We start from the raw sequence: 27929 nt of genomic DNA, 5'->3' as shown, positions 1-27929 counted from the left end.
CTCAAAGACCACAGCCAGGTCTGACGGAAGAGGGACGTTTTCCTCAATCGTCTGTAAATCCCAGTAGTGCTTAATCCCACTCTGCTAAAGAAGTTGTCCCTTCCTATGCTTTACCTCAGCATGACTAATCATAAAAAGGGGAAAGTATTTCTCTTCCTGTACAAATATCTTGGAGACACATAGCACTTTGGGCATGCAAAGTGTTAGCTAGCCCTCATACACTTCACCGCTCACTGACATGATACCAGGTCACAACCCAGGCCTCAAGAGGCAACCGGCTTGGGTCTACAGCTGGGTTCAACATCAGGGCCTGTTTCGTTCTCCAAATCAGCAGCTGTAAGTTCTCCCCTCCCTTCTGGCTGGGGAAGGCAGCTGCTAACATGTGATGTAGTGCAGGTGTTTTATTCTGACTGCATAAGGCCTGGCCCTAGGGAAGCTGGGCGTGTGTTAGGAGTTGAGGTGGGAAGAGTTGCTTTATGCTTAGGTTATGGCCCCTTTCATCTCCATCCAGGATCTGCCTTCATGGCTTTCTTTTTATGAGTTTGTGGCAATTAGGTTAATGAAGCCAATGACGTAAACATGAAGCCAGTAGGCTGACTGTGGCCAACAGACTGTGCCTTCCAGCGCCAGTGAACTTCCCTTTAGGAAAAGAATAGGTGGCCCTGGCATCTCCCTCAGCAAAGACTCTACTGGGAAAGCATATTTTCTGCTTGTGGTTACTTCTGAGCATCTCACTGGGAGAGTGGCAGTGGAAAACTTGCAAACTCTCTTCCCATTCCCAGCCCTTTTGCTCCATTTGGGGTTCTTGTGTCAGCCCTGAGATTCAGCCCTTTGACTTGCATACAAAGTTGAGGAATGTGTTGGCCCTAATCTTGTGACGCACTCCCAAGCTGATACTACTGTCCTAATTAGTCAGAAACGATTTCCACCTTTCCTCCCCTCCCCAGTTCTGTACTTGTAGTCACTGGCACTGTTTAGAACCACTTTTTCACTCATAAACATGTACTAAAGGGATGAGGGAAAGATCCCTTTATTCAGGCAGGCAGATAGGCAGTTTTTATCCCAGCATTCCTCCAAGGAGCTCAGAGCAACATACATGGTTCCCTTTCTTTTATCCTCAACAACCCTGTGAGATAGGTTAGGCTGACAGAAGGGGAGTGTGACTGGCCCAGTTGTCACCCAGTGAGTTTCATAGCTCTGGAGATTTGAAGCTGGGCTTTTACCTTTTTTCAACCTTCATGATTTTTAGTGTAACATTGTGGTTAAGAGTATTAAGGAGTAATTGTTGTGCATGAAATAATATTGAATATGTGTACTTCAATGCTTATTTTACTTGAGGGGGTTAGGTCTGACAATGCAGCCTGGACTGCAAAGGAAATAATGGCAGTTGGACATATACATATACACATACACATACACATACACATACACATACACATACACACACAAACACACACACACACACACACACACACACACACACACACTGTACATATGTGTGTTTGCTTCTGTTAGAATGACTTTGACAAAAGACTGCTGGCAATGGGTACAGTTTCAAAATCTCTGGTTATTGAGGAAGTAAAATAATCCAGGCCTCAGGGATGTACTGTCTACTTGGTGGAATGTGGCTTATACACTCTTTTCCTGTTCCCAGATATTGATGAATGCTCCTTTGACAGAACCTGTGACCACATCTGTGTAAACACACCAGGGAGCTTCCAGTGCCTGTGTCACAAAGGCTACACACTCTACGGACTCACCCACTGTGGAGGTATCAGTGTGACAGATAAGGATGAGTGGGACTTGGCTGTTCTTTGTGACCTCTTTGGCACCTCTTTCTTGAACTTTAAACCTTCTACCTCTCTCAGGTATAACTGTCCTCTTTCTGTTCTAAGCTGAAGCCTAGTGACCTTTGACCTCCAAGGGACCAGTTCAGACTGGTTTTCATTTGTGGACAGTAAGCTTTGAGAAAGTCTCCATTGCTCATGTAGTTTCTGCTTCACCCAAAGCAGGGTCCTCCCTGTAATATTGTCAGTAATCATTCAGCTCTAAGCTGAACACAGAACCTGGAGAATATCAGCAAGCCCAAGAGCTGAATAGCAGTTAGAAAACGGTTCTTGCACATTGGGTAGGTAAAGTCATTTTTTAAATTCAAAGATGACTAAAAACTGTTCCTATTAATGTGCAAGGTAATATTCATGAATACTTAGTTTCTTTCAGAAGACACTGGTGCTGGCTTCAGTTGGAAATGAGACACTTTACTATGTGATGGTGGATCGCAGGCACAGTAAGACAACTGCTGTGTTACTTATCAAAGATAGCTCTCCTGCATCTCATGTTAGATGGAAATCTTTAGGCAGGATGCTAATAGCTCAGATTGAGCTCAATCCATTGATGAGGATCTTGCATTCTAAACACCGAGGCCGTGTCTGCTGTCATGCATTGCAGTTTGACATTCCCTCGCACTCTGTGAAGTTGTTAGTAATGAAATTTAGACTGTGTAAAGACATGACCGTGTAGAGTGGTGTCTCTGATGTGATACAGCACATTACTGCAGTTTAGACCCAGCAGCTCCTGCCTTCGTGCTTCATGGTGCAGACATTAGTAGAATAATGTAGTTCGGGATCAGCTCATAACCAGGTTAACAGTGGGTGGCCATACAGGCAGTGAAGTTACCAACATAGACCTGTGAAAATCTGAAAGCACAGACATGGAGAGCCTTTCAGAGTACAGGTCATTCACTGTTTGTGTACCACAAATTACTGGGTGTCTGGTATCCCAGTGCTTCTGTCTGGATTATACTGGTGGCTTATCCTTTAAGACAGGAAAACAAAAGCAGGTCTGTTCACTGCAAGGATAAACTCTGCAAATCTAAACACTTGTTGGATCTCACATCATCAGCATAAACATATATATGTATGGTGCTGTCTATAATGAGTCACACCATTGGGCCATATAGCCCAGAATGATCTGTTCATATTGACAGTGGCTCCCCGGTATCTTGGACAGAGATGTATTCTAATCTTGCTGAGATCCTTTTGATTGTAATCACTAAGGGTGAAACCTTGGAACTTCTACTTCTAATACATGTGCTCTACTACTGATCTCTCCCCAATGCATCTTAGTGGCCCTAGTCAGAGAATCTTTGTATGGTGAGTTGCTTATTTGATGGATTTTATGGACTGTGTTTGCCCTTGCTTGAAGTGTAGAGAATACTATAGTTTATGCAGAAATGTTTCATTTGAATGTTCTTTATAGTCTCTACATAATTTGTCCACAAAACAGCTCTAACACAGCAATTACAATTTTACACAAAAATTAAACTGAGACTTGCCCAAGCCAATGATTGAACCAAGCAAGGGCTGAACAGGTTTCTTAAAGCCTGGCCTACCATTCCTGCACCTGGACCACAAGAGAGATTTCCGCCCCACCCCCCTCTTTCTTGTGAGACCACATTTAGTGAATTATGTTTCCTAAAATATGTTTGCTACTCTTTGCAGAGAGTGGCAGGACCAGACATTTGTCTCTGCAGCTATAAACAAGGTGACAGGAACGATTTGTGTCTTGTCCAGTGGGATGTGAGTAGGGAAAACCCCACTGTGAGTTTTTGGCAAAGGATTTGAGGTGGGTGGAGGGGAACTTCAGAAAGTTTTATGGTTTCTCAATGGAGGGGGAGGAAAGGGTTGGGGTTGTGCCAGCAAGAAAAGTGGAAAGACAGATGGAAGGCGTGGAGGGGTTTGTTGGAGCGTGTTGCTGCAGCAGTGTGGCTTGCCACGATAAATATAAGGGAGAGTTATTTCTCTCAAGATGCCCTAGATTATACAGACTGAGGCAGATGCGTAAACAGACTGCAGCAATTAGACGCACACAAACATGCACGCAAGCAAAGTATGCAGACTGGCAAAAGTGAAGTGCACCTGAAAACTGAAAACACAAATTTGCCCGTTGGGCTCAATTTGCCACTCCTGTCAAACTGGTGCAGATTCATGGTCTTCAGTGTGGTAAAATGTAATCACAAATCAAAAACAGCATATTGTCCACATGCCAGTGTTGTCACGCAGCTTCGTAAGTATGTTTAAACTGCATGCTGGACCTTTACTTGATGTCTGTCCAAAGTGTGCTAACATTCTGTGGTTGCCAAGTACAGATCCCCTCTGTACTTGCTGGAGATGAAGCTGTTTCTGCTTAGGCAACCAATTTTGCTCAGTCCTTTGCATGATAACAGGCAGAGCCCAGCTATGGATCACAGGTGTGGACACAGAAATCACATTGCAAAGAGACAGTTGTAGATGGAGTATATCTGCATCACTAGCATATTTTGTGAGAAATGTCATATTTAATTGTCCTGCTAGGAGAGGCTTATTGTATTGAATTAGTTGCTTGCAAAGGAAGGTTTCATATCATTGTTAATCATAGACCTGAGATGCATATGTGCAGGAGGCTGCACGCTTCCGGTGCAATATTGCTAAATGGAGGGGAGAGAGAAAGAGACTGGAAATGCTCCTAAGAGAAACAAGGGCTATAGGGCTAATCTTATTTTGGTTCTGGGAGTGGGACTGGCGACTATGTATACACCATACATACAGTTCCCTACGAAAGCTCTGTAATGGATAAACTACAGCTCCCAATATACTTTGCAGGAAGTTATACATTTTTTAACAGCGTTTCTGTGCACTACTCTGGTTTCGCCAGAAGCGGCTTAGTCATGCTGGCCACATGACCCGGAAGCTGTACACTAACTGTCTCACAGCTGTCCATGGAGGCACAGGTCAAATCTGTGTCCAGGGCAGCTGTTTACCAGCTCCATCTGGTACGTAGGCTGAGACCCTATCTGCCTGCGGACTGTCTTGCCAGAGTGGTGCATGCTCTGGTTATCTCCCGCTTGGACTACTGCAATGCACTCTACGTGGGGCTACCTTTGAAGGTGACTCGGAAACTACAACTAATCCAGAATGCGGCAGCTAGACTCGTGACTGGGAGCGGTCGCCGAGACCATATAACACCGGTCTTAAAAGACCTACATTGGCTCCCAGTATGTTTCCGAGCACAATTCAAAGTGTTGGTGCTGACCTTTAAAGCCCTAAACGGCCTCGGTCCAGTATACCTGAAGGAGCGTCTTCACCCCCATCATTCTGCCCGGACGCTGAGGTCCAGCGCCGAGGGCCTTCTGGCGGTTCCCTCATTGCGAGAAGCAAAGCTACAGGGAACCAGGCAGAGGGCCTTCTCGGTAGTGGCACCCGCCCTGTGGAACGCCCTTCCAGCAGATGTCAAAGCGATAAACAACTACCTGACATTCAGAAGACATCTTAAGGCAGCCCTATTCAGGGAAGTTTTTAACGTGTGATATTTTACTGTATTTTTGGCTTTTATGGAAGCCGCCCAGAGTGGCTGGGGAGGCCCAGCCAGATGGGCGGGGTATAAATAATAAATTATTATTATTATTATTATTATTATTATTATTACTCCCTCGGCCAGTAAAGCGAGATGAGCGCCGCAACCCCAAAGTCGTCTGCGACTGGACCTAACAGTCAATGGTCCCTTTACCTTTATGCGCTATAAATATGCTACAAATGTATGGTGTGGTCACAGCTGAGAGAGAAGGTTTTACTCAATGCATACCTATGATATGAAAGTACAGCTGCCTTAGACTACCTAAGGAATTTGATTTGAAGGGTGGGCATCGAGGCTCATAGCACATCTTCTTTATGCACTGTGTCATGTTACCTGTTGAGGAAATAAACCAAACAAATCAGTACACAAAGGAGATGGGGGCAACTGGCTAGGTCACACACCGGAATAGAAAAGGAGCTAGATGCTATAATATATCACAAATTGAAAAATGAGTAATTAGACATTTGAAAGGGGGCTGTTTCCTGTTGAAGAAATCAAGCATCATTTTGCAATTTTTATCAAGAGAAATGTAGGCAGCACAAGAGAAGATAGCAGTTCTGCTGCTTTGCTTGGTGCTGTTTGGGCCCTAGCCTCAGTAACATGAAGGCAATGAAATATTGCAAAGCTTGTAACTCAAGATGGAAAGGTTTTGGTATTTGGGGGGCTTGTCTACATTTTGCATTCCTTGGCTCAGCTACAGTAAGTGATTAAGAACTTAAATTATATACCAGACACCTGCAGCCAGAAATTTGCCCAGTTAATCTGAAGTAATATGCAAATTTCTGCCTTCCTCACTTTTTCACACTCTTTTCAAAAACCGTCCTTCCTGCTCCAAGGCTTTATATGATGAGGTTTCCTGCATCTCTCTTCTGCTTCCTTGATCGCATGACCTTCAGCCCTCACCCTCTCAATTCCAGTGCAATGTATCATCCGTACAAATTGTGTGGGACTTTCCCCGTCTTCTTCCTTCCTCCATGAACCATACCCTCAGTTATTGTTCCTTGTAGGCTCTGTGTCCACCTTACAGGGGACTGCACTTCTAATCCCAAGCTCTTGTGTGCAGTGTTCCCCTCATCTTCCGCCTTATTTTACCTCAACCACAACAACTTTGCATGGTTTTACATTCTACCTGCAGCAAGCATCCCTACAGGTTTCTAGGCCCTGCCTGATATTTTGTCCCTTCCGATTTCCCCATAAGGGATGTATATACCAGTGCTGGTCACATCAAATGTTTAGCCATAAACTTTATCACTTGAAGTTATTTGAAAAGAGAGGATCAGGCAGACACCACTAGATAGTTTGATTGTCATTCATCTTGCTTTGCCAATGTAGGACTTAACTCTGTGCTCTCTTGCTTTAACTTATGGCCTTATTTGAACATTCGTTACTCTTCTTTGGAATTCTCTGATTCACACTGAAAGCTGAAAAGGAATCTTATCCAAGACCACATCAAACAATTAATCCATTTTTCATTGCTGGTTTAGGACACTAAGCTCCAGGAATACTGTGTTCCCACAGTAAATTGGATTTAACCCTGTGGAGGAAGATAGAAGTGAAATTAAAAGGGATATGCTAGACAGGTCTTTTAAAATAAAAAAAAAATAAAGACATGTCCTGTCAGTATCATTATTAGGCTTCAGAGATAACTCAGACTCATGAGTGCAACACGATTATTAACCCAACCCAGTGCCAGTGATGGGCTATTCTGTGCCCTAGACAAAGCTAGCTACTTGCACTCCACAATTGTTTTAATTACTAACTTCAGTGCTCAAAAACTGATGTCTTGTAGAAAAAATTGAAAAGCACAAAATTTGAAACTGCTAAATAATCTTTGTGAATTATGATGTTAAAATTTCTCAATTTGTGTGCTTTTCCTTCTTGTGGTGGCATAAGCCTTGGAAGTCTTTGAGCTATTGTTGTAAGTCCACAGCACAGAACTTCAGTGCCAATATCTTTGTTTCCATTGTTCACCAGTGATTTTTCCAAATGCTTGCAGTAGATATTTTGTTGATAGATACTGCATGTATGATACAGGAAGCCAAATAGGGAATTATAGTGGAGCTGTTGTAGCTTCTATGACCCCGACTGAAACAACATAGTAGAAACCTACTTTGAATTTCTGCTTTGGTCCTCGCAGTGCCTCTTCTTGGGCCTCATACTCAAACTGCCATTTCTTCCTCCTTTTTCCTAACCTGTTCTGTCTCAAAGTTTGGTAGTATTTCTAGCTCCTTTGCAATCTCAGTAACATCTATCAAAGCTTGTTGAAAACCCTCATCACACCTGGAGCCCACAAGGTAATTCCTGGTCACTTGCAGTTGCCCTTGTCACTAAGTTTAAATCAGCATCCTTATTTTATAGCATTTTGCTTGTGAGATTAACATGGAAAAGGATGTTGTAAAATGCGATACCACAAACTGATTTATTTATTTATTTATAGAGCATTTGTAGCCTGTTCTTTCACCAAAAAAAGCCTCCCGAGTGGCTTACATAAAAACAAAACAAGACAATCGCTACCCACGGGTTTACGAGCTTACAAAAAAGTGGTTTGCAAAAAGATGAATTGGCATCAGTTTGGGTTTGGGTTTGGGTTCCACAGTTTGGGTTCCACAGATTGACGTTTCCTCTGTGTTTTAGGGGCAGTATACTTCTGCATGCCAGTTGCCATCTTGCAGTACAAGAAATTGTGGGGGAGGTGTCAGATCCCCCCAAATAGCCCAATGAGGTTTGAGATTGCTTAGTGGCTGTGGAGGGAGGCCGGGAAATGGAAAACTAGGGTGGTGAATGGAATGCACTGGAGTGGGTGGAATGTTGAACAACAACACTGCACACTCCTGATATTTTGCTGCAGGTCCCATTTGTTGACTGTATGAGGCATCTGGACATAAAAATGGGAAATAACTGGAGACAGCTATCACCACCATGCTTTGCTTTGTGGCTCTGTGCCCTTTGTTGCCCTCAGGGGAGGGTTGTCACATTCCACTCTGGATTATGGTTTTGAACCAGAATTCTAAAGGGGAGTGACATTCAGAAAATACTGGGGGCGGTGGATTCTTTACCACTGAAATTAGGTGAAGCAAAGTGTTACCTCTTTCCATCTTCAGGGAACTTCACAGACTCGCATGTGTTGCCATGAAGAGTGTGAGAGCTAAGAGTTGTAACTTAGTGGCAGACCACGTGCTTTGTATGGAAAATGGTTCAGTCCCTAGCATATTCATATAGGGCTGGAAAACACATCTTGGAGATCTGCTGTCAAGTCATTGTGGACCACAGCTGGGCAGCCAAGTGCAACCCATTGCTGCTCCCAATACGGTCCATACTGAGAGCATACAAAGAGAACCCTGCCTTTTAAAAAAAGCTGTGTTAGAATTGCTGGGGAGTTCAGACTTTAACCTCCCTGGTAATCCCAAGCAGCTAGGGAGGGGGAGGTACTTTAAAATGGGGGGGGGGGCAGCCTAGGAGATGCCTGTCCTGCCTCTGCCCCTGCTCAAGTCAGGAGCTGGAGTCTAGCGTGAGTCAGCAATCAAAGAAAAACGCAGTGTCAGTGAAGTTAACTCTTTATTCAAGAAACCAAAACGGCACAGGCCTAGTGATCCCAGCAACTCTTCCCAGTAGGCCTGCTCCAGCAAGTTGCAAGGATTGAAGATCCCTGCTTTTCCACCACTCTCTAAGGCTCCCCCTCTCCAGGATCTTTCCCAAGCAGTCACAAACAGCACCAGCACACAACCCCCCTCTTCATTTCTCTGCGTGTTCTAGGAGACCGGGGGGAGGTGAACTGCTTGCAGCAGGAGGGGGAGACTCCCTGGCTTCTTCAGCAGCCTGCCCCTCACTCTCCTGGCCCCATTCCACTCCAGCTTCAGAGTTGGAACTGCCCTCTGCCACAGCCTCTTCCTGCTCACCAAACCCTGTTACGTCTTCTGCTTCTGGCACCTCCTCCCAGTCTGCTCCTTCTTCTCCCCTTGGCTGCTCATTGTCATCCTACCACCAATCCCCTGGCTCTGAGCCTTCTTCCCCTGGGGTGCTCCAGCTGGTGCCTTCCACCACTCCTATGCATCCAGCCAGTCCATGACAGCCCAGCACTAGGTGCAGCCCTGCCCATTATATGTGGCCCTGGACACCCACCTGCTGCTGCATGTGGCCCTCAGGAACAAAAGGGTTGCCCATTCCTGGTCTAGGCAGCACTGAGCTAGATGCACCAAGGGTACAAGGTGCATTCCTAACTTTCTCCTAGCTAAAAGCTCCCTTGGGATGGGAGAAAGTGAGTTACATAAATAAACAAGATGAAATGGAACCAAGCCCAAGAATGGCTTGGCAGTGCCATATGAGTCAGCACCCAGCCTACTGCAAAGAGTTGGGAGCAAAGCCCATGACCTTAGTGTGCCCCATTGTGTGGGAGTGTGCTTTGGCAAAGCCTGGAAGACTGAAGCCTTTGTAAGTGGAGGTTTCAGAACAAAGCTCTGCCTTCATGAGTTGTTTTGACTCTTCCTCTCCCATTGTTTGCTCGCTTCATGCTAGACCTTTAGCATTGATTTCCATGGTTGTGGTTCTCTGTGTGCCATAATGGGGAGAGCTGCTGAAAGGGAGCAGCACTGGTAGACTGTCTGACACAGCTGTCTTTTGAACTTTAGCAACCAAGCCTTTCCATTTTATTCTGATCTCTGCTCACAGTCACAAACTTGATTTCTGGAATGACTCTAAAGCAGGGTCTGATGAGTTCTTTCTCTCATTGTTGATTACCTATTCTTTATTGGCAAAGGTAGGGATGAGGCAGGTTTCCTGTACAATGGATGGGGTTAGACATTTTCTATTGTGGGAAATATTAGATAGACTAAGCAGGCAGCAGGTTGCATTTCCCGACAGTTGCTAAGTTTTCCTAGAATAGGTTTAGAGCAGTTTTCCCCAACCTAGTGCCTTTCAGATTCCCCCATCCTGATTATAAATCCTATCAGCATATCCAGTGACCAGGGATGATGGGAGTTGTGGTCCAACAACATCTGGAAGGCACCAGATTAGGGAAGGCTGGTCTAGGTAAACAAGCAATATTTTCAAAATGTGCCTGCCCTATGTATTTTGGGGCCTATTTATATCTCTGACCTCCATTACCTCTAAAACGTCACTACCACCAGCTGATGGGGTTGTGCAATTGCATGTTAAGTGCTGAACTTGGCTTTTGGCAGACCACTTAAAAGGTGAATTAGCAGTAAAATATCAAAAGATGAATTTAGCCTGTGGCAATGCAGCGACACAAATGGCAGCATAACTGGGAGTCAGGATGGGCTGGCAGAAAAAGGACTGCCACAAGCTGAGAAGGTCATATTACTGACTAGGCTGCAGTTCCACCAGATGCTTGGGAATGTGTGTGGAGCAGGTTTGTATGTGGAGCTTAAGCACTACTTAGCAGCAAGCTCATTTCCCATGAAGCTCTAGTTTGGCCTTCCCAATTACAGCATGTTTTAAAAAATAAATTGTCTACCAGTCTAAACCTATAATAGGTGTGTGCACACTGGTGAATGGAACATAGGAAGCTGCCTTACCCTGAGCCAGATCTACCGTATTTTTCGCTCTATAACACGCACCTGACCATAACACGCACATAGTTTTTAGAGGAGGAAAACAAGGGGAAAAACATTCTGAATGAAACAGTGGATGTATCATTTTTGTGCTTCATGCTGTGGCCACAGACATGTGATCTGATGGTGAATTTGGGCTGACCCAATGCAAAAATCCTGAGAATCCCTGTGCATCCATGGTTTGTAACCACGTTTTTGCACCATTGCAGCCCCAGGCAACAGTGGGTGCGTGATTTTTGGGGGGCAGGCTGTAGCCATGGACATGCTATGTGCTCTGATGGTGAATTTGGGCTGACCCAATGCAAAGATCCTGAGGATCCATGTGGATCCATGGTTTGTAACCACGTTTTTGCACCATTGCAGCCCCAGGCAACAGTGGGTATGTGATTTTGGGGGGGGGCAGGCTGTAGCCATGGACATGCTATGTGATCTGATGTTGAATTTGGGGTGACCCAGTGCCAAAATCCTGAGAATCCCAGTGCATCCATGGTTTGTAACCACGTTTTTGCACCATTGCAGCCCCAGGCAACAGTGGGTGCGTGATTTTTGGGGGGCAGGCTGTAGCCATGGACATGCTATGTGCTCTGATGGTGAATTTGGGCTGACCCAATGCAAAGACCCTGAGGATCCATGTGGATCCATGGTTTGTAACCACGTTTTTGCACCATTGCAGCCCCAGGCAACAGTGGGTGCGTGATTTTTGGGGGGCAGGCTGTAGCCATGGACATGCTATGTGATCTGATGGTGAATTTGGGGTGACCCAATGCAAAGATCCTGAGGATCCATGCTTTGTAACCACATTTTAAGTGGGGAGCGAAGGAAAAACAAAGAAGGGACATTAGAGGGGTGTGCAGAGAAGCAGCTGGCTAAGAATGCAGGAGAGGGATTTAACGGGAGGGAGGAGAGAAAGGCAAAAGTTTCCCCCCACCCAAGCCAGCCATCTCTCTCTCTCTCTCTCTCTCTCTCTCTCTCTCTCTCTCTCTCCCTCCCTTCCTCCCTCCCCCCTCTCTCTCCCTCCCCCCTCTCTCTCTCCCTCCCCTCCCCCCTCTCTCTCTCCCTCCCCCCTCTCTCTCTCCCTCCCCCTCCCCCCTCTCTCTCTCCCTTCCCCCCTCTCTCTCCCTCTCCCCCAGCAGCACCGGAGCTTGCCTGGAGGGGAGGGGCTTTCCCTGCTCTTTGTTCCGTTTCAGCAAACACAGCAACGAAACAGAGGAGGGTGGGCAGTAAGACCCTGAGGCAGAATGCAGGAAAGCAGCCGCTTCCTCTTTTCAGGTTTCGCTTCTCCGTGCAGCGTGCAGCCCCGCGATTTGATTTTTGCATGATTTTTCGGCTCCAGGGACCACACATTCGCTCTATAACACGCACAGACATTTCCCCTTCCTTTTTAGAAGAAAAAATCTGCGTGTTATAGAAGGAAAAATACGGTAACTCAGTATTGTCCGCACTGACTGGCAGTGGCTCTCCAGAGTTTCAGGCAGGAGGACTGAACTTTGGACCTTCTGCATGCAAACAAGATGCTCCACCGCTGAGCTACACACTGAATGGAAAGCCCTCATGGAGCGCAGCATTCTAAATGTGCAAAGGAGGACTGTCATCATTTCTAATCATGCCACTCAGTATCAATACCTCTAGCTACATATTTTTCCCATTCTTTGTTAGCCTTTCCAGTCTGTTTTCCTCTGTTTTTTCCTCCACTAACAAACTTGTCAACTGTTGGAAATGCGACTGCAGAGATCATCTAGTTTGTACTCTGTTTTATTTAAGAAACTTTGCTAACAGAAGCACCTCAAGGCAGGACCTTATGTCTTTGACTTATGCTGTAAACTCCCATGTATGCTGATGGCACAATATACAGTATATGAATATTTGATCTGGCAGCTGTCTTTCCTGAATGACAAAGTGAATCAGCAGCAGAGTTTATCGTATGTTTTTATTGTCTTCTCTCCCTCTCCCTCCCTGGTCTCTTTCCCACTTACTCTTTAACACTTGGTTCTTTTTTGTCTGATTACCAACCCATATTATAGTTCTGGAACCAGAGTCTTGGATACTCTAATCAGAATGTTACATTTGTACTATGCTGTCATATTCATTGCATCTCTTCGTTGCCCTTCAGATGTCGATGAATGTAGCATCAACCGAGGAGGCTGCAAATTTGGCTGTATAAACACCCCTGGCAGCTATGAATGTACTTGCCCTGCCGGGTGCAAACTTCACTGGAATAAAAAGGATTGCATAGGTGAGTGTAGAAAAGGGCTGAGGTCATGCTGCCCTCCAGAGGCAGAATGTATTTCAGCAGGCAATGTTCTAGCTGAGGACAAAATTACTGTAGTAATTGAACAGAGAACAAGGAGACTAATTTTAATGTGGCATTGTTGTATGGCACTGTTTTGATAGTTTAAATTCTGATGCTGTTAAAAACCACAAAGTTATTAATGAGAATTCCACACGCTGGCCTGGTGCTGTGTGATTGCCAGTAATGCAAAACTTCTCACCATGCTGTGATTTATCGAGAGGAGTGAGATTGCAGAATAGGCAACCACAACATTTTACTCAAACACAGAAAACTAGCTTAAGTTTCGCAGAAATGTGTTGAACATTCCTAGGTGTTTTTTTCTGCAATACAATAAAACCTAGAGAGGCATGTCCAAAAATGAAATATGAGATTCTTAAACAGCTGTCACAGAATCTGTGTTTGGAAATTCAGGCATTCTCAATTTTTAGCAGATTCTGCTCTTGCTGGTCCAGTAGTCACCCTGCATGCTTTTAGACTTTATTCCTTCAGTGGTGAGCTGAAAAACTCAGTACAACACATGCAGAGAAGTTGCTGTAGCAGATACAAGCGGAAACAGTAGTACAGTAGTAGTTGTAGTGGACTAATGCCTATTTACTTCCACTGGAGAACAAGGTTTGGCTTTGCACTGTAGCCATCCCAATATTTGTGTGCTCTTTTTAAAATTACACCATCTCATCTGCATATTGCTATCATTGCTGTCTGTTGTTGCTTGTTCTTCAGAGCTGGTGATATGTTTGGCTGGTGCAGTATCTCCACGAGCCACACTTACCTGCAACAAGAATGGCAAGAAGGACAGCTGCTCCCTCACCTGTGCCTCTAAGGCTCGCTTTCTACCTGGTAAGTGCACCAATCTGCCACTCCTTCACCCCAGGAAATTTAATAGCTTCAGATTCAAGAGGCTGCAATATTTGGAGGCTTGTGGGCATTGTGCCATTATGGGACCCTGTTATTCTCTTGCTAAAGGTAAAGGTAAAGGGACCCCTGATCATTAGGTCCACTTGTAGCCGACGCTGGAGATGCGGCGCTCATCTCGCTTTATTGGCCAAGGGAGCCGGCGTATAGCTTCCGGGCCCTTGCTACAGGATTTTTAATCTTCTGTCCCCATTTTTCTACTGCATTTGAAGCCTTATTCAATTCCATTCCTCAGTCCTATGGCCTGTTCCCTTTTCTATTCCCACATAAGCTCTTGGAGGTTTTCGGCTTTGATTTCAGTGGCACTTGCAGGAGAAGGAACAGTTGACAAAGAACTGGGATGTGAATGGAGGTTATTTGTGCTGCTTTAGTATAACACTTAACCCATGTGCAGGGCCATCATCAGTACTTAGTATCCTTGGGCAACTGCCAAGGCCCTGATACCCTAACAGAGCCCACCACTGATGTTGTGGTCCTGTCCATAAAGTGTTCACCTGATTCCAAAGGCTGAATAATATACACATTGGGACATAAGTTGTCACATTAGCTTAAGGATGTAAGCTTGCAAAACGGGAACTCTCCCCCTCTCCCACCACTGTGTGCAGCCTATGCTCTTCCCAATTCTCCCCTGGAGGGTTGTGGAATCCTCTAAAACAGATTTAGGGGGTACATGGGAGGTGATGAATGGGGATGTTCCATTGCACAAGTGTAAATCTTTGGACTGGCAGACTGAGTTAACTTACCACTGCATCAGATGCAATCCCTGGCTGATTGGGGACTTTTTAAGTACTCTTCATGCATTTAGCTTTGGCTCACTCTCCCTCTGGCAAGGCATAAGTGATCTCACTCATGAATGGCTCCCACAAGGCTGTGAGCCATGAGAATTTGCTCAGATTATCCACACTCTGGCACCATCTGTGCTCCTTTTATGTGCTTGTATTGCACTGGGATTCTTTGGTGGGTTGTTTATTCTTTCTGAATGGAAATCATGGGGGTGGGGAAACATAGTAACGGGTTCTGGCCAAAACCGGGCTGCTTTCATCTATATGATTGATGGGCAAGATCAGGCATGGGCTCATCTTTTAAAAATACATTTGGGGTTTGGGTTGGGCTGGGCTGGGCTTACAAATACAGGCCCATGCAGGCATACATTTAGAAATATCTGGCCACAGGCCTCCGCTGATTACGACTTGATTCTTTCTCTTTGCAGAGTCTGACAATAGCTACACAGTGAGCTGCGGTACCCCAATATTGCGGCAGGGACCTCCACAGAGGCCCAGCAATGTCAGCCATCCCTGTGTTGGTAAGTTTGGCCTCCTGAGTCCTCAGGGCTCCTCCCGAGACTCGCTTGGCTCTCCTGATACTTAGCACCTGCCTTTTCTTTTAGAGACTGTCACTGCTCCAATCAAACAAAAGGCTTCCTTCAAAATCAAGGATGCTAAATGTCACCTGCACCCACGCATGAAAGGCAAGCAGGATGAGGTGGGCAGGAATGCTGCACTAGGTGAGGTGCTCCCTCCTTTGTATGTCTTCTCAAAGTCTTCCCTTGGGGCTGTTTTCAGTCCTAAGTCTTGTATGTCATGAAAGCAGCTCTTTGGATTTAGCATGCAGTCCTTGTAAGCATTCTCTTGTGATGCTGTTAAGGACCAGGGAACTGTGCTTTCCACATTTGCCATAGTTGAATACTGCAACTATTAAAAACCAGCCACACACAGAGGGAGCTTGAGGCTCTGGGAGTCAAGGCTTCCTGCACTCACTCATGGGCATGTGGTTGGGAAGCTGTGGAATAGCTGAGGCTTTTATGCTGTTGTGCCTTTGAATGTGTGAGAGCCCAGAAGCAGAAAAGAGAGGATAGAAGGATGAAAAGAACCCTAAGCATGGGGGCCCTCCCCTCCACAGAGGATGATGTAGTGCGGAGGAAAAAACTGATAGCAATAACACCACAAATGGCTGTGTGGGATTGTATCATTGGGAAGTCGTGCCTTAGCTAGTGTCGGGCGGGTATGGGAGTAAAATGATGAACTTCCTGCCACGGGATAAAGGAGAGAAGCCCTGCTTGGTTGTCACAGAGGAAAATGCCTGTTAGGATTTCAGAGAGAGCTTGCTTGAAGGATATTAACACCGTGCCCCATCTTTCCTAGGTGGGGCAGCCCCTTGCTCAGATTGCCAGGTGACATTTGTGAACTTAAAGTGTGATTCATCCAAGAAGGGCAAAGGACGCCGTGCCCGCAACTCCCCCAACAAGGAGGTGACTCGCATCACGTTGGAGTTTGAAGCTGAAATCAAACCCGAAGAAATTACAGGTAGAGAAGGTGACTGAGAAAGCTTGGCTTTCCCCTCAGGGATAGGGGACAACATCACAGGAAGAGACCTCATGTTCCAGGAACACCCATCTCAGAAGAGAGTACAAGAGAAGGACTGGTTGACCCAACTTTCCTAGATATTGTTAAAAGATTGTTTAGAAAAGGCAATGTCTTGTTTTATTTATGCATACACACACTGTCATAAATATAGTAAAAGTAAAGGGACCCCTGACCATTAGGTCCAGTTGTGGCCGACTCTGGGGTTGTGGCGCTCATCTCGCTTTATTGGCCGAGGGAGCCGGCATACAGCTTCCAGGTCATGTGGCCAGCATGACTAAGCCACTTCTGGCGAACCAGAGCAGCACATGGAAACACCGTTTACCTTCCTGCTGGAGTGGTACCTATTTATCTACTTGCACTTTGATGTGCTTTCGAACTGCTAGGTTGGCAGGAGCAGGGACCAAGCAATGGGAGCTCACCCCCTTGCGGGGATTCGAACCGCCAACCTTCTGATCGGCAAGTCCTAGGCTCTGTGGTTTAACCCACAGTGCCACCCACTTCCCTTGTCAGAAATATATACATACACAATTTCATTGAAATTAATGGACATGATTACTAACTTAGGCCCATTCATTTTAGTGGGTATACTTAATTGGATACAACATTATAATATGATGAGTTCTTTAGTTCATAACATCTGGGGTGGGGCGATGAGGTTGAGGAATTTTGAAATATATGAAGCTTCCCTTTTCTGACTCAGACCGTTGGTCTGATTTATCCAGCATGGTGCACTCTGTTTCGAAGTGGTTCTGCTGGGCCTCAGACAGAGGTCATTCCCTGTTCCACTACCTGAGATCCTGTTAACTGAGGATGCCTGGGATTTCAGCTGGAATCTTCTGCATGTAAAATGTGTGCTGTACTGCTGTACTACTGAACTACGGCCATTCCCCTAGCATGAGACTGGAATAGATTATGCTGATTTAACAGCAGCTGGCAATAAAAAGGGACATAAGGTTGTCTTTGGAAATGGGGTTTCTTCTTCCTAGTGCTAGGTTAAACAGCACAGTCTCATTCCCTCATCTCCAGCCAGCTGCAATCTGAACTGTGTGCGGCAGAAGGTTGAGAAAAAACTGAAATCGGCAATCAAAGCACTGAAGAAATCCATAAACCAGGAACGGTTCCTGATCCGCTTTTCGGGGATGGAATACGAAGTGGCACGGAAGCTGAGCATGACTCCCGAGAGGCAGGAGAGCTGTGGGCCGGGACAGGAGAGACTGGGACCTAAGTGTGGTAAGGAAACAAACTGAATTGGTTGGGGGTGAGGAAAGGAAGAGTAAAAGAACCATTTGCATATTAACTGCAAGCCTTTAGTGCTACACTGCTGCTCTGATGCCATTGCTGCCAACTCTAACATCTATGGCAGCCACATGTGCTTACAGACAATAGATACGGTTACTGTGCTCATTCTTTTGAGGGCCTGAGCTGTATTATTGTTACATGGGCAAGGAGAGATCCTGGGGTCTCTGTCCTACAAGAAAGACAAGGGTTATCTTGGGCATTGTCTTGGCACATGTGTCACTAGCGCTTTTGCCTCTCTCTTAGTTAGCTGCCTGCAAGGAACGTATTACCATGGTCAGATGGAGCAGTGTGTCCCTTGCCCTCCAGGGACCTACCAGGAGAAAGAAGGCCAGCTCTCCTGTGACCTTTGCCCTGGAAGTGATGCTTATGGGCCAGCTGGAGCAACAAATATAAGCGCCTGTGCAGGTACAGGGATGAGCTGCAAGGTACTCTAAACCTATAGCTGAGGTCCAATATCCTAGGACACTTGATAACCTGTCCCAGAGTAGCCAACAGTAGCTCTCGGAACTAGAATGAATTAGTGGCCACAGCAAAGGGAATGGAATTGGTAACACCCACAAAAAAATAGTACTGCAGTGATACCTGCACTTTCCCTTCCACACCAAAGAATGGCAACAACTAGTTCATAAGCACTGGGCCTAAACACAACATTTACAGGAGGCCTAGGATGGTGGTTTTATATGTAAGTAACTGGCATGGTAGCCACTTCCAGTTTTGATTCACTGCTGCACCCTTCGCTCAACCTAAGGACCTCCAGATGTTGGGGCTACAATTCCCTTCATCCTTCACCATTGGCTGAGCTGATGGGAACTATAGACAAAATATCTGGAGGAGAAGGCTGACTAGAGCAGTATCTCAGTGTTCCCTCAGAAAAGGGCCCCAAAGATAGCTGCCAGATTGTGCACAAAATGCTTTATTCCCCTCTAGCATTCCTCCTGCCCTGTCACTCTGGAGCCAGTTCCACTTTGAAGTACAGAAAAAGCTACAGAGGCTACAGCTGCTCATATGTTCTAAACTGTTTCCTAATTCCCCAACTAATGACAGGAAAACAGCTGTTGCCATTGATTGCACCCAGAAGTAGGGCAGGATGGGCAGCTCGGAGGTGCACCTATTCTTGCCGTGCCTGGCGGTTACTCTTAAATGGCAAACTTTATTTAACGTAATTTGTTAAATAAAGAACTTGGGCTTGTGAAGCTGCAGCCACAGGGTAGTTCAGCTTCATGACCCATTTCTTCCAAATCTGTTTACGTATTTATTTGGGGGGGAATTCTTCACATCCAGGACTTGGATAAAGGGATCCGATTGTGGCGTTTCTCCTTCATACCATGGGCATGATCACATTCCAGTACAGAGGCAGAAACATTGCCCTAGGCAATTTCTGGGATGGCCGACGGTTCTCATGGTGCTCTCCCATGGCTCAGTTATATTATAGTGCATGTTGCATGCTGCTGGTAGATTAGAAGCAATGTGTATAGGGAGGCAATACTTAATCTGGACCAATGAGTATCTCTTTTCTCCTGCATGGCCCACAGGTCAGTGCCCCCCTGGCCAGTACTCTGTAGACGGTTTCAAACCCTGCCAACCATGTCCACGTGGCACCTACCAACCGGAAGCAGGCCGAGCATTGTGTTTCCACTGTGGCGGGGGACTGAACACGAAGCATGATGGAGCTTTCTCCTTCCAGGACTGTGATACCAAAGGTATGCTTGGGGCAACAGCACTGTATAAGACAGGGAAGAGGAACCTCAGGCTTGGGGACCAGATGTGGCCCTCCAGACCTCTCTGTTTGGCCCTCGGGCCTCTCCCTATGCCCCATCTCTCACTGCCCTGAATTGCACTCAGTTTGAGCGTTTTTGCCTGGCTGGAACAAGTCCTTAAAGTCTGGTAATGTGTCTTCCTTGGCTGGATGGAAGACAAAGAGGTGTGTGTAAAGAAACTAGCTAAGAATAAATCATGCTAGTGCTTCAGAATGTTCAGTAACCCACCAGGAAGTCCCTGGGTTGAATCTTGCCCTTGGCATGAACTCACCAGGTGGCCTAAAGCAAGCTACCGTTAGCCCCAGCCCTTCCCATCTGCAATATGGGGGATTATAATGCTGACTGACCTTTCAGGATTGTTGTGAACATTACAACTAGATAGCCTATGGGAAGTACTTTGGACACTTAAAAGTGCCGTATAGTATTATATTAATATCAATATGGTAATAAATGGAATCCCTGTATTACAAGGCATTCCATATGTCAGATGGTAAAAAAATACATATTTAGGACTAATGTACATTTGGTCAGGAGGCAGAAAGAGAGGTTAGAATCATAGAATCAGAGAGCTGGAAGGGCCACAAGGGTTATCTAGTCCAACCCCCTGCAACGAAGGAATATTTTTGTTCAGTGTGAGGCTTGAAGCCACAACCCTGAGGTTAAGAGTAGCATGCTCTGCCAACTGAGCTATCCATGTTCAGCCAGTGTTACTATGCACCTTAGTGCTCCTGCTCAATTTGCCTTGCATCCTTTCAGTGATATTCATCAAGCCTTCTTGCACGATTAGAGAAAGCAATGTTACCAGCAAATTAACTGCCCCAAATAGCTTTTCATTTCCATGAATGCTTGCTGGTCTTGTATTATTTTGGCAGTCTCTGACACTTTTCTCTTCTCTTCAATGTATAGTTCAATGTTCCCCAGGCCATTATTATAACACCAGCGTCCACCGCTGCATCCGCTGTGCCGTAGGCACTTACCAACCTGACTTCCGCCAGAACTACTGCATCACGTGCCCTGGGAATACCACCACAGACTTTGACGGCTCAACCTCTGTGTCACAATGCAAAAGTATGCTTTGTTCTCTGCAGACTGCATGTAACAGAAGTCATTTGCTGAAAGTATCTCTGTTTCATTAGCTTCCTATTGGTTTTCCTTATGCATGCAATAGTAAAGTTTATGGACCAATCTGTACCTGTGTTTACACACAACCCTTATATAGCCACACTGACATACATAGACTTGTGTCACATCTGGTGCTTATATAGTGCCAAGACCCCATGTCCCAGGTCTCCCTTGGCAACCAATCAGGTTCTGCTTCCCAGATAACATCCTAGTGATCCCTACGTGTTTTGTTGCAGACCGTCAATGTGGAGGGGAGCTGGGAGAGTACACTGGTTATATTGAGTCTCCCAACTACCCTGGAAACTACCCTGCAAATGTGGAGTGTACTTGGAATATCAACCCACCACCAAAGCGCAAGATTCTCATTGTGGTGCCTGAAATCTTCCTGCCGTCTGAGGATGAATGTGGGGATGTCCTGGTCATGCGGAAAAACTGTAGGTAACCAAATGCTGTGTAGGGGCCATGCAAAAAGGGTAGTGTGGTGGTGGGGACTGGCCTAGGTTTCCTCCCCAATTTCTGGACTATGGAAACCTCAGGAGCCATGGAGACTCTGTCTCCCTGCCATCATGAATAAGTGACCAAACCAAGTGATTTGTGCGCCTGCCCTGGCTGATGGAGAGACAGGATGGCAGTTCCATGACTGGGGACCAAGCCAGTGCAAGCAGTTTTGTAAGTCAGCTGAACTGCTTCCTGCAATGCCACCCCCTGCTATCTGCAGTGGTGGTGTTGCAGAGTAGTAATGAGCAGGTGAGAGCTCCTTCCAACAGACTGTCATAGTGTGCAAAGTGCTTGCATTCTGCTGCATTCTGCAGATTCTGTTTGAGACTTCTGGTGGCTTACAGTGCTGACACCTACAGGATATTTGGGCAGCTGCAAATATCTGATGTATCCTGGATTAAGTGAAGCATATTATACCCTTGAACTGAAAAAGCAGAAAATGTGATTCTAAAAAGCAGGTGTACAGTATATGCTTTGAGCAGTCCCGGAACCAACATCACAGTAAGGGTGTAGGCCTGCACAGCCCTCACTGATCTTACAGCTCAGTTGTCTCTGTCAGCCATGGTGATGGACTTGGGACCATTGTATGTTTTCCTCCCTGCATTCATCAATATGGCTCTTGTGGGGATCTCTGGAGAAGTTTTCCCATCTTGGGCATGGGGAACCTCCAGTCTTTGAGCCCAATTAGAACCAGCAGGGGTCCACATTTGGCCCATGAGGGCATTTCCTCCAAACTATGCTCACCTGACATCAGATGTGGGGCAGGTAAGGATATGGATGTGAAGGAACAGTCATGAATTTAAAGTGTGCTCTTGATTGTTCCTTCGCAAATGGAGCTAGCTGACAGCATAGATCAGTGTTGACAGTGAACCCCACTGGGATCAAGTGCGCTAGGAAGTTCCTGATACTGGAGCCAAGGGGACTCGCTGTCAGCACTGATCAGTTGGAGCACATGCTTTCAGCACCAGCCAGCTAATTGGCACCTAAAGTGCCCCTCTAAAGGGGCTTGCTGCAGTTCCCACTTTGAATCCAAACCATGCCAGCAAAGGGTCAAAATAGAGAACCCATTTGAAGGCATGCTGTTAGCATGACTTTAAATTCGTTGCCTGGCAGCATACAGAAATCAGATGACTGACAAGTGAGTGGACTAACCCACCTGTCAAAGTAGCCCATGGAGTATATGGCAGGGGGTAGGTCAGGATCTGGTCCGCTAGCCAGGAGTTTCTCCACCCCTGCTCTAGATGGTGCACCACATTTGGCTCCGCAAGCTCTCTCTTTCCTGATGTCTCGTCTGCTTGCTTTACCACTAAGCAAATGAATCCGCACTTCTTTACTTCTGCCTCACCGCCCCTGAAAAAGAAAGTTGCCTTCAGTAGTTAAGCTGCCAAATGGCATTAGGCTATCCTCAAAGTTTATAACCTTGGAAAGGAAAACACACTCATTTTTGTCTTGCAGATGTTAGGACTTCAGCAAAGGTGTGAGGCAAAGGAAGCAGGAAGAGCTTTGCTTAGATTTCAGCAGTGTTTTCATTTTTGCTTAGCCTTCCGAGATCTTTTAATGGAGTTTATCTTGGGATGTGAGATCTGGGTAATTCCACACAGCACATGGTCCTGTTCTGTTCTGCCTTGCAGCATCTCCTTCCTCCATCACCACCTATGAGACATGCCAGACTTATGAGAGACCCATCGCCTTCACTGCAAGGTCCCGAAAGCTGTGGATCAACTTTAAAACTAGTGAAGCCAACAGTGCCAGAGGCTTCCAGATACCATACGTCACCTATGATGGTAAGAGAAAGAAAGGACTACAGGTGAATGAAGGGCAAATATCTAGAGGATGAAGTGGGGCTGTAACCTCCTGCTTTTAACACTATACTGTCCCCACTCCCCAGAGACCATGCACTAAGCTTTCCTTGCCAAGCGAAGGCAAGGCACATACAACTCTTTGTTCATAAGCTTCTGCATGTGTCTGTGCTCAATGCATGGGCTTTAGGAATCAAGGATAGCATGATGTCTGGGGCAGTGCTAGGAGGCATAGCCCCTCTGCATCCTCCATGTGCTTGCCCTACATATGGATGAACATCTGCCTAGGACGAGCATTTTGAGGCCAGTGAATGGTTAAGAATGGGGGCATGGTCTGAGGTGCTACTCCCCCCCTCTGCATTCTGATTTGCATGCAAAACCTCTATATGGTTGGATGGCACAGCCTCTCCTCCTCTGCTGTTGCCTTTTCTTCCCTCTCCCATCTTAGTCCATGATGTTGCTCCCTTCATCTCTTTCTCTTTCTGACCTGGATTGCACCCGGCTGAGGGAGGGAAGAATGAGGCGAGTCCCTTGAACAGTCTCCCTGACCTGTGGTCACTTGCAAACTCAGAGCCAGTGTTTGGCTGCCCTCCTTTGTACACCCCAAGCCAGTGAGCCGTTTTAGAATGTGGAATTGGGTCAGAATTTGGGGGGGGGGGGAGAATAAAGGAGCTACTCCAAAGAAAGAGACCATTGAAGCAGCTTTGTGCAGCATCAAATTCCTTTTACCATTGTTTGTAGGTACGTGTTTCTTCCAAATAATAGCAGGTGTGTTAATCCCTTGCTTTTTCTTCCTCATTATCCCTCCCACTTCCTTTCTCAACAATGTAGAGGATTATGAACAGCTTGTGGAGGATATTGTACGGGATGGCAGGCTATATGCTTCTGAAAACCATCAGGAAATACTGAAGGTGAGGCTGCTTTTCATGTTACTGGGGTGATAGAGCATGTGCTTAGCATGCATATGATTCCAAATTCATGCCCAGGCATCTCCTCTTGAAAAAGGATCCCAGGCAGGACTAGGAACGATTATGTGACTTGTCCTTGGAGAGCTCCTTGCAGAGGGTGGGGAATCATTGAATTGATGACAGAAAGGGCCAACTACACATTATGTTACATGTGCACTTTAAAGGCCATAGGTCCCTCAAAAGCCATCTACAGTCATACCTTGGTTTTTGAACAGTTCTCGAATGTTTTGGCTCCCGTACGCTGCAAACCCGGACGTGACTGTTCCGGTTTGCAAACTATTTTTGGAAGCCGAACGTCTAACAAGGCTCCCGTGGCTTCTGATTGGCTGCAGGAGCTTCCTGCAGCCAATCAGAAGCCGCACTTTGGTTTCCAAACATTTTGAAAGTCAAACAGACTTCCGGAACGGATTCCGTTTGACTTCCAAGGTACAACTGGATTCTAATCCCTATAGTGGGAGAGCAATGATTGAGTAGCAGTAGGAGCTACCTGTCTGCAAGCAGCCCCTGTGGAGTTCTGCGCTGTGTGCCACACACCCTTGCTCCTAAAGTTACCATGTCCATTCTGTTTGTTTTCCCTGCAGGACAAGAAGCTGATCAAAGCTTTCTTTGATGTGCTGGCTCACCCACAAAACTACTTCAAATACACAGAGAAACACAAGGAAATGCTGCCACGATCCTTTATCAAACTCCTCCGGTCCAAAGTTTCCAGCTTTCTCAGGCCTTACAAATAGCCTTGTGACACTTTTCACCAGCCTTCCAGGCCCCTCGACAGCCAAGAAAACTTTTTCTTACACTTAATTCTTATTTTTCAATGACTTTTTCCTACAAATACAAACCCCATTTTCTCACTATGCAGATGACTCTAACCATTGGTCTTCCCTTGGCTTTTCTCCAAACCAAATTCACTGATGACATTGCCCTTGGAAGAAGCAGCTGGCAACCATCCCCTGAGCTTTCCATACTGGAGCCTCAGCCCATGGAGTTCACATATCCCAGTAAGTGATACACTCTTCACAAGTGGCCTCTACTGGGACCTGTAACTCCAGGGCCGTTTCCGCCTTCTCCCATATATGCAAATTATGTACGGCCCCTTCTGCTGCAAGGCAGTTGCCAAAGAGGCTGTTTGTACATCTCTCTGCACACGATTGTCTGCTTCTAGATAGAAACAACCCCTGCTACCATATCATGCTCCACTCCTGGGACACAGAAGAAACGGGGAGAGATTGAGCAGCTTCTAAGCAGCGGAACCGGTCCAGCTGAACTCTTTCGTAAAGAATTGGGGGCAAAGGACAGCCAGAATGCGGAAGGTTATGCCTTATTTATCAGACTGTTGGGGGAGTTTTTAAAAGAGAAAAATAAACCAAGCACAGTTTTGCGGAGAGGATCAGACAAAATAAAGCGTAAGTTGTGGGGAGGAAGATCATGTAAAAGAAAAAGACGTATCACAGAAGTGTGAAAGTAAATCGCCCATGTTCGTGATGGCAAGTTTGGTGACTTAAGAGCATCGTTTCGTGACGGAGTCTTGACTTTTTGCATTCAGAGAAAACATTGGCCTAGCCACAATCTCACATGGAATGATGTCTGGAAAAAGGGGAAGAAAACATGGTAAAAAGTGAGACTTTCCAATGTGATTTCTCCCCCATGGAGACTGGTGCTGAGAGATCAGACTTCTTATAAGCTCTGCCAAAGAGTAACTCAATGACAAAAAAAAGCAAGCAGTGTGAAGGGCAGGAGTGAGTGAATGTTTGTGCACTAGGACGTTCTCCTTTCTACCTTTTTCATATTATTAAGTGCAATCATTTTTGAGTTGTCTTTATATTATTTAGAGGGAAGTTTTTTTTTCTCCTAGAAACTACAATATTTATACCTGCCTGAGAAAAGAGAATGTGTGTGTGTTTGTGTGCGTGTGCGTGCATGTGTTAAAATGAAACAGAAATGAATACAGACAAGGATTTGGGGAAATGGTGACTAAATGTGACGTAAGTTTTCAGCTCTTGGAATCTTTTCTTTTTCCTCACCACAGTAAATTCCAGTGTAAATCCTGAAGATCAAATGCTCCTTGATTATCCTGTAACCAATGAAAGGGACACAGGACTTGCGCAGAATTTTTCTAGTGACTTGGAAATTACCTTTTGGCCACAAGCAGCTCTTGAGAGTAAATTCAATTCAATATCAAGAATGCATATTAGGGATCACATATTGGAATGCATCCCTGTATTAAAGTCTTCTAGCATTTTCAAAGTGTCATCTAACCTTCACTCTTTCTGACAAGTTAGCTTTGCACGGGCAGGGAGGTTTTGATATATTTGAACCTGAGGGTCCCCATTTAGATATTGAGGTGGTATAGTTCATTTTCTGAATGTTTCAGTAGGCTCTTATTTCTCAAGCGGCGCTGGGGCTCAAGTTTCCTGGGAATTTGCATTGTCCACCTGAAGGCTTTTTCCCCTAAACTCAGAGCTGTAGCCATGAATTCTCAGTGAGAAGGAGGTGCTCTCTGCCCCTGCTCAGAGGTACTGTAGTCTTCCCTTTTTCAAAGCCTGAGTTCAGCACTGAACTCTGGTTTTGAGATGAGCTGTAGTGAGCCCTAACTTGAAAACTGAAGTATGCCATTGTCAGTTTAATTCTTCCCTATGTAAGGTCACTTGTCAGTCACTGATCCATAATCCAGTGCAAATACTAGTGATGAAATCCCAACTTCTATGGGTGAAATTGTTGCCTTCTCTGAGCCATGACCTGAAACTAACAATTGGAAATGTGTCTTAAAAAGCTGCAAGGCTGCACTTGGATCAGATCATCTCTGTTTTCTGTAGTGGTACTGAAGCTTTTCTGCCTGAGTGTTAATAGTTTGCTTTTCTTCTCTTTCGGATCCAGAATCGGAATTTGCCCCATTAAATTTACTCTAATCATCTCAGCATTGAAGTTGAATTGCCTCTGATGTGAACATTTTTGCAGTACTTCAGCAGGACATATGGCATCATAGTAACACCTAAGAATTCATATCTGGCTCTGATGTCATCATATTCAGCAATTTCTTACAGCATATAAGCATTTGTTTATCTGGGGAGGGGAGGGGGAGATGCTCAAGTCCAATTGCTTACTGTAGGCAAAAGTACAGGGCCAGCTCTGAAGGAAAAACTTGTATTGAATTTGGCTTAGAAATTCTACCTGCCTTCCTTCTAGCTAGATCCCTTGCTTTTCCATTCTATCCTTAATGAAATGTAGAAAATCTAAAGGTTTGAAAAGCTGAAAATTCCATCTCAACATAGGAAATATAACAATTTAAAACAACAAAGCTGAAATATTTATAATTGCATTGTGCAGTAATCCACAGTCCAGTATCTCCTATAAAGTAATGATTAAATGATGAAAAAGGTGTAGTCCATAAAGTTATTTGCACTTGATAAAAGAAATTGTATCTGAACTTGTAAAAAGAAAAGTTTGCATTTCATATTGTCTTTTTTTAATTATTAAATGGAATTTCTTGGTGTTGTGTTGATCTTTCAGAAGTGCTTTCCACTGCTCTTATTTGTAAATTCCAAATTCATAGCATTGGTACTGCTTAGTTTTGTTCTGTTCCTTTCTCTCTCTTTCATTCCCCTCTGGAAACTGACTGATTTTGGCACTGCAGTGGTACCTCGGGTTACAGATGCTTCAGGTTACAGACGATTCAGGTTACAGACTCCGCTAACCCAGAAATAGTACCTTGGGTTAAGAACTTTGCTTCAGGGTGAGAACAGAAATCGTGATCTGGTGGCGCGGCAGCAGCAGGAGGCGACCCCATTAGCTAAAGTTGTGCTTCAGGTTAAGAACAGTTTCAGGTTAAGAACAGACCTCCGGAACGAATTAAGTACTTAACCCGAGGTACCACTGTATAAGGCTTTAAGATACCAAGAGTTCTTTGAGCTTCAAAACCTAAAAAAAATGAGTATTTTGGTATGGTCCATAATTATGCCAGATGAAGTA

The 27929-nt window shown here is 45.5% G+C and overlaps 1 protein-coding gene across 7 annotated transcripts in view; it reads left to right on the top strand.

The window, feature by feature from the left end:
- The window catches only part of SCUBE3 (signal peptide, CUB domain and EGF like domain containing 3), a 118141-nt gene extending 90672 nt beyond the window's left edge, over positions 1 to 27469 (top strand). For 5 of the 7 annotated variants that reach the window (XM_083744939.1, XM_083744942.1, XM_083744940.1 and 2 more), the window contains 14 exons: positions 1655 to 1771; positions 13069 to 13191; positions 13969 to 14085; positions 15371 to 15463; positions 15548 to 15664; positions 16302 to 16463; positions 17550 to 17753; positions 18066 to 18227; positions 19355 to 19522; positions 20486 to 20647; positions 20938 to 21135; positions 22831 to 22983; positions 23830 to 23909; positions 24548 to 27469. In XM_083744939.1, coding sequence (XP_083601065.1) covers positions 1655 to 1771; positions 13069 to 13191; positions 13969 to 14085; positions 15371 to 15463; positions 15548 to 15664; positions 16302 to 16463; positions 17550 to 17753; positions 18066 to 18227; positions 19355 to 19522; positions 20486 to 20647; positions 20938 to 21135; positions 22831 to 22983; positions 23830 to 23909; positions 24548 to 24697 — 2006 coding nt within the window. In that variant the 3' untranslated portion in view covers positions 24698 to 27469. The remainder of the gene's footprint in view (positions 1 to 1654; positions 1772 to 13068; positions 13192 to 13968; positions 14086 to 15370; positions 15464 to 15547; positions 15665 to 16301; positions 16464 to 17549; positions 17754 to 18065; positions 18228 to 19354; positions 19523 to 20485; positions 20648 to 20937; positions 21136 to 22830; positions 22984 to 23829; positions 23910 to 24547) is intronic. The other 2 variants (XM_083744943.1, XM_083744944.1) reach the window with 1 other exon arrangement.
- Positions 27470 to 27929: the final 460 nt, after the last annotated feature.

This window comes from Podarcis gaigeae, assembly GCF_964106915.1.
Source record: "Podarcis gaigeae genome assembly, chromosome: 6".
In the NCBI taxonomy this organism is placed as follows: Eukaryota; Metazoa; Chordata; class Lepidosauria; order Squamata; family Lacertidae; genus Podarcis; species Podarcis gaigeae.
This window is presented reverse-complemented; position numbering and strand designations above follow the sequence as displayed.